General features: G+C 40.4%; 1 protein-coding gene across 2 annotated transcripts in view; it reads right to left on the bottom strand.

Moving 5' to 3' along the window:
• COL11A1 (collagen type XI alpha 1 chain) overlaps positions 1-6,646 on the bottom strand; it is a 255,815-nt gene that overhangs the window by 105,556 nt on the left and 143,613 nt on the right. For both annotated transcript variants that reach the window (XM_019531004.1, XM_019531003.1), the window contains exons 33-36: positions 6,445-6,489; positions 6,248-6,301; positions 6,106-6,150; positions 441-494 (exon numbers count right to left, since the gene is read on the bottom strand). In XM_019531004.1, the coding sequence (XP_019386549.1) occupies positions 441-494; positions 6,106-6,150; positions 6,248-6,301; positions 6,445-6,489 (198 nt within the window). The remainder of the gene's footprint in view (positions 1-440; positions 495-6,105; positions 6,151-6,247; positions 6,302-6,444; positions 6,490-6,646) is intronic.

Raw genomic sequence — 6,646 nt, 5'->3', positions numbered from 1 at the left:
ATATATATATATATATATATATATATATACACACACACACACACACACATATATATATGAAAACAAAAAGGGAATTCAGAGTTCCTGCTGAAACTTCATCTTCCCCTAATTTTGAAGTGCAAAGTTCTTGCAGGACTCCCACTCCCAGTTCAATACACAAATGCTGCATCTCTTATGAGCTGCAACAGTTAGAAACTGGACAATCTCACTCAGTGCTTTGAATATCTAATTTCTGCAGGGATTTACCACAGCCTTAATGGTACTTAATCTTAAAAGAGATTTGCTTGTTTGCAATCTACATATTCTACCCCAGATACATTATAATTAATTGAGTCTAAGATATTTGTGACAAAATGTAACATAGTTCAAATATCAACTTCAATAATCTTCTATGGCAAATTATCTGCATAATAATGATGTAACTTTTAAAAGATACTCACAGGAGGTCCCTTTGGTCCTGGGAATCCAACAGGTCCTTGAGGCCCTTGTGGTCCCTAACATGAAGATAAACCAAAAGGTAAAGTATTATTCCAGAGGCTGTGTCATCAGACCAAAGAGCTTACTTCAATTAAGTTAGCTCATGAGTTTTATAGATAAGATTTGGACACAAAGATATGGCCAACTATGAATTTCACATACATATTGCTACCAACAATTCAAATACACACGGGTTGATGGGATTGCCTGTATGACATAATGCATGACATGCAGTCCTTTATCACATCAAACGCAACTGCACTTTGCCAACTGTTTGGACAATTTTTCCAACATCTAGCAATATCTGTTGAATAAGAAGAATTCTAATTTTGTAGCACTAAAAAAACTATGGGTGCAGACAGAAGTGACAATTTTTCCTGGATCTGACCACAGAAAGCAATCTATAGCTGTGGCCAAACACAAGTGCATGGCTGCACACTACTTCAAAAATGGCTGATTTGGTGAAAATTTGAAAACTTATTGCATGAGGGTTCAGATGAAAATGTTTCAAATCACAGTATCTTCTGTAACTTCTGTCTGCACTGCCTCCTAGCCTGTCACTGTATTCAGAATGGGAGAGCAGAAAGGGTGTGGAGGGAGTTCAGTCTGGGGTTTTTTCACTTCTCCTGCTGGAGGGCAGGGTGGGTATATTGAAGGTTCCCTGAGGTGGGGTTGCTAATTTACCTACCCTGCCCTCCAGTGCTGGCTGGGGAACCCCTAGAATGAGCTCCCTGTGCTCTTCCCCCACCCTCCTTCTGAAAACAGGGACAGGCTCTCAGGCGTAAAGGGCTGTTGCTGGGGGAAACCAGATGTAGACTGGCTGCCAGCAGCTAGATCCACGCCCTCCCCACCCCTGCCCAGAACCAACAGTGAACTCCTGTTTGGTCCAGGGGACTGTTGTAATTCAGAATGCTGTACTTCTGTCTGCACCCTATGCTCTTGAAAGAAAGTTAGCAACACAGAGGGCATATTTCCAAAAAAGATGATACTTTGCTGCATACTTTTGGAAAGTTTGAAAAAATACGACAAAGAACTAGCTTATATGATGGTCAATTTTAGCAGCGCTCACTAAAAAGTAACTACACCTTTTCCATTTGATCACTGCTGAGATTTGATGTTAATAGTCTAAATGGGGCCCAGTTTCACACTGTTTTAAAGACTTTTACCTGTTAGAAGACATGCATAAGGTAATAAAGCAAGAAAATAAGCAGAATCCTTTAAGAAAAAAAACACAGAACCCTTGTCTTATTCTATGTGGCTACACAGCAAAAATGTGTATCCAAGTCATTCGCTTGTCCTGCTCTACATATCATGCTGCTGTACAGTTTCACTAGATCAGCTTCAAAATATGCTAGAAATTTCTGCTTAAAATGTCAAGTAAAAATCCTGCAAAGGGAGTCCGCCATCTCCTCTGAATTATGACAGCTTTCTGCTCTTGTGGTAAGGCACTAACTGTCTTACAGTCCCTTTGAATCTCATTAATTACAACCTGAAATGTAAGGAAATGCTGACTTAAAGCCAAAAGTATGGCTCCCTCTTGCAGTGAGAAAGTGTTGTGTGTCTCTCTGTAAGGAAAAAGACTCTTTGTTTAGGAGCAGACAGAATTTGGTCTTAAGTGAATCCAGTTCCCGGGCAGAATTTAATTACTATTTATTAGCAAATAAGACTCAACCATGTGGTTTGGTTACCGAGAAAATGTTCCACACCAGAATTAATATACATTTTCCTTGATTCTATAACACTATCCACATTCTCTAGTACATCTCCAAAAGAAAGTCTCTTTATACACAGTTATCCATAGGTTGAACCTTCAAACCTCCCCCACTTTAATTATACTCCATACTGCATATTACTTGATTCACTTTCCTGTATAATATTCAGAAACAGCAGAGGAGACTTCAGTTGCCTACAAATCAGAAGCTCTTAAAAGTGGGGCAGTGTAAGAAGAAAAATTTTAAACTTGGTTCACCTAAATATCAAACAAATTGATTCCTCTCTAGCATTGGGTTAAAAGCAGAGAACTTGTTGTACTCGGCATTGGTGAGGCCACAGCTGGAGTACTGCATCGAGTTTTGGGCTCCACAATTCAAAAAGGGTGTGGAGAAGCTTGAGAGAGTGCAGAGGAGAGCCATGCGCATGCTCAGAGGTCAGGAAAACAGACCTTATGATGAGAGGCTGAGCCATGGGGCTCTTCAGCCTGGAAAAGCGCAGGCTCAGGGGTGATCTGGTCACCACCTATACGTTTATCAGGGGTACTCACTAGGAGCTGGGGGAACGTCTGTTCACCAAGGCACCCCAAGGGATGACAAGGTCAACTGGTCACAAACTCCTCCATGACCATTTCAGGCTGGACATAAGGAAGAACTTCTTTACTGTCTGAGCTCCCAAGTTTTGGAATAGACTGCCACCAGAGGTGGTTCAAGCACCTACTTTGAATGCCTTCAAGAGACATTTGGATGTTTTATCTTGCTGGGATCCTATGATCCCTGCTGACTTCCTGCCCCTGGGGCAGGGGGCTGGATTTGATGATCTTCTGAGGTCCCTTCCAGCTCTAATGTCTATGAAGTCTATGAAATCTATAAACTCAAAGGCTAGTTGCCATTTCTTGCCCATAAATCTCTCCCCTACTCTGATCCTCAAATCCTGAGGTTTTCTAATGAAAAAAGTTTGCATTTTTTTAACTCCTAATATAGACTTCAAATTTCAAATCACTGGGCTCATGGTTCATATGAATAGGAACTACTTGAATACTATCTTGTTGTTAAATTTACATTTCCTTTTTTGTTATTAGATTTTCTTTAAGTTATCCATAGAGGAAAGACAGTTAACACCGACCAGCTAGTAGTTGGAATATTAGTTTCACCTTTCCTCACTCTTCGTTCTGTGTCCCATTTTGGAGCATATGGGCACTCTGAATGAATGATCTGTAAGGGTCACTCTCAGATGAAAGGGTATGCCTGTTACATTTCTCCTTTTGCTGTAACTAGTTAGTTCCTCTCATGGATGTCTCTTCTGCTGTGTCTCATATCTGTCTATCATTCCCTTCTTCATTGTTCACTCTTCCTTGATCCAGTTCCTAGATCCTTGCTTACCAGCTCCATACGGAGGACTCTATAGCTCCTTGCCTGGCCTTATTCTTCCTCATACTCATCATCATTAAGCCTCCTGCTCCGCTCATTACTCCCTCCATTGTGATCCCCAACTGTCTTTCATTCTAACTTCTTGATATTTCCCATTTCACTACCCTTTACACTCAGCTCTGGACAATGACCTGAAAACCAACTCCTCCCTATTTCCTCCACTGCCTAATATAGTGTAGGGCAGGAGATGGGGCTTGAAGCCCTGAGCTGAGAGGGGACTTGGAGCCCTGAATGGGTAGGGACTGGGAGCCCTGGGCAATGGACTGAAAAGGAGACCCCAGTGTTAGGGCACAGTGACTGCAAGTTTGTGGGCACTGAGAGTCTCATGTGAGACTCTGGAACATGGGTCTTAGTGTGAGACACTGGAGTAACATGGATGCCACCTGTGAGGCATGGGACATGGTGCGGGCGAGGTCAGAGCCATGTATATAAACCTTTGGCATCAGGGCAAGTAAATGGATAGCCTCCCACCTTATTGTCATCAATAAATTGTATCATCAAAGGTGTGGCAGAAAAAGTAGGCGGGCAGTTTGCCTTGGAGCAAGTGGGTGGGCCTATGGCTGGCCCAGGGACACTCACTTGTTACATATAGCCCTCTCTTTTGTACTGGCTCCCATCTATCATTCTAACCTTTGCCTTACCCCCCCAGCTCCATCTTACCACTTCCCTCTGTTCCAGTTATTCTCCTAGTTCATCAGCCACTCCGTTAAGCTTTTAGGTAAGCATCTCCTCCAAGGAACTTTGACATGAGTTACAAGACAGATAAAGGCTCATTTAAGAGAAACCGTCATTCACATATATTTATAATTCTTTTTTCTTTATATATTTAATGGTTTTCAACCAAAAAGTTTGCCATTCTTTCTGAGAGAAAAAATTGGACCTTTCCTTTTACATACAGTCATGCATATTTCATAATATAAATAGATGTTTCTTAGAAGCTGACACACACTGTCTGAAGTTACTAGAGATGAGACAAACACAGACACAGTGGAAAATTCCCTGTGGTTGTTTCAGTTCTTGCAGACGCTTAAGCAGTGGAAATTCAAAATTTCTAAAAAGCAGCTTCTAAAGAAAGCATTTCCACTTCTTCCACATTCTCCTGATTTCAGATTTATCATATACTCTTGATCTGTAGTCCTTATCCCAGAAGCCATCCTTACTTACACTCACTTTTTCTGGTAACTAAGACATTTATTTCAGGCACTGCTCTTACTAACTGTTCACACATTCCCAGGGAAGATTGTTTACTGTTGCTCAGCAAATGTTACTAATCCAGACATCCCCCCCAAATAGTGTAGCAGATAATATGGCCTTAAGCAAGATTCTATGCTGCTTAAAAATACGACAACTTGAGCATGTCTACACAAGATGCTGACTGCACATTAGCCTGATACTACTGCGCAGTCACATGGCAAAAACCAAGATGCAATGCTACTGCACAGTACTGTCACAAAAAAGGCATTTGTTGGCACTACTGCAGAGGTTACTGCCCATTTATTTAGTACCTGTTTATACAAGCACTACATAAATGGGCAGTAACCCAAGCTACTTGTTTATACAAGTACTAAATGAATATGCAGTAACCACTACAGTAGTGTCACATGTAGACATGGCCCTTGATCACCTTGGAATTCAAGATTCTGGAGGTCATAGGGAGAACAGAAAAGCTAGCTAATTGTGTTCCAACTCAGAATTTTGTCCCTATTCAATACAGCACTCAAACATATGTTTGATTTTAAGTATTTAATACATGCTTAAATGCCCAGCTGAAATGTATATGGCAAAGATTTATTCTTTTAAATTAAAAGGCAAACTTTTATGTGTTTCCTAAAGCAATATGGAAACAAGCCACCAGAACGTTCATTTAGAAATTGGGAAAGAAAGCAGTCATTTGGCTTAAGCCACTTTAAAATACCTCAAAGAGCATGTTCATTTAGCTGTTGGAATTATATTTCTTGTTCTGAAGTTAGAAATCAATTTTATAAATATTTTCCATATATGCTCTTGAACAAATAGATTTAGCATATTTGACTCTGTATTGACTGTAATGTAATAAGAAGCAACAAGTATACAGAAAATACGTTAAAGGGAATTCTTAACTAATTAGGATAAATAAATAAGTTTCTAACGGAGAGGGAAGGGGTGAGGTCTTTTGAAAACCCACGAATCTACTGGAGCTGTGTTGAGGATGGTAACAGAAAGCAAATCTCAAAACTATCAGGGATACACAACCAAAAGTCCACATGGTTCTTTTAACCTCTCCGGGATACAAAACTAAGAGCAAACGAACAAGCTTCTAGCTTTGCAGGAAGGACAGCATTGTCAAGAAAACCTTTCTTGTGTCATAGTGTGGTGGCCCAAATGCTTCTAGTCCAAGCCAAAGAAATACATAATAAAAATATTTTTTTTTAAAAAGGGGAAAAAAACTTCAAACGTAAGTGGCTAGAAAGAATTATCTAACTGAGGAACAGTTATCTAAGTGACATACCCTTTCGCCTGGTGGTCCTGGGGGGCCATCATTGCCTGCAGTGCCCTAGGAAATCAAAGAATATTTTTTTCAAGGGTAAATCTTACATTTTCCTTATGAAAAAGCACTTGCAGCAAATCAGTTGATAGCATCTTACAATTACCTTAGGGCCTGGTTTTCCAGTGGGACCTCTTGGGCCTCTTGAGCCTCGTGGACCCTATATATTTGACACAGGCAAACAACAAGAGTTTTCAGGTATGAGAGCACATGTAAGTTGCATCATTCTTCACAGGGCTGCAGAGGTGACAATTTATATGCAAATATCAGCATCCCTTTGAAAACACAACATAAAATACTTACTGTTGGTCCACGTTGTCCCCTCGGACCAGGCTTGCCATGTAAACCCTGCCAAAGAAAGCCCAAACTCATCATCTTCATAGAATCAAGTGCTATTTTATCTTTTAACTATCCATTCTGCATTTTAATTGAAATAAACAGGTTCTTACTAAAGCCAATCATTTACCATTTTCTTGGGATATTTTCCTTTGCCTCAGGGTTAAAT

The sequence above is a fragment of the Crocodylus porosus genome, unplaced genomic scaffold (assembly GCF_001723895.1).
Source record: "Crocodylus porosus isolate Cpor-Errol unplaced genomic scaffold, CroPor_comp1, whole genome shotgun sequence".
Lineage (NCBI taxonomy): Eukaryota > Metazoa > Chordata > Crocodylia > Crocodylidae > Crocodylus > Crocodylus porosus.
Note: the sequence above shows the minus strand (reverse complement) of the source record. Positions and strands in the feature narration are given on the sequence as shown.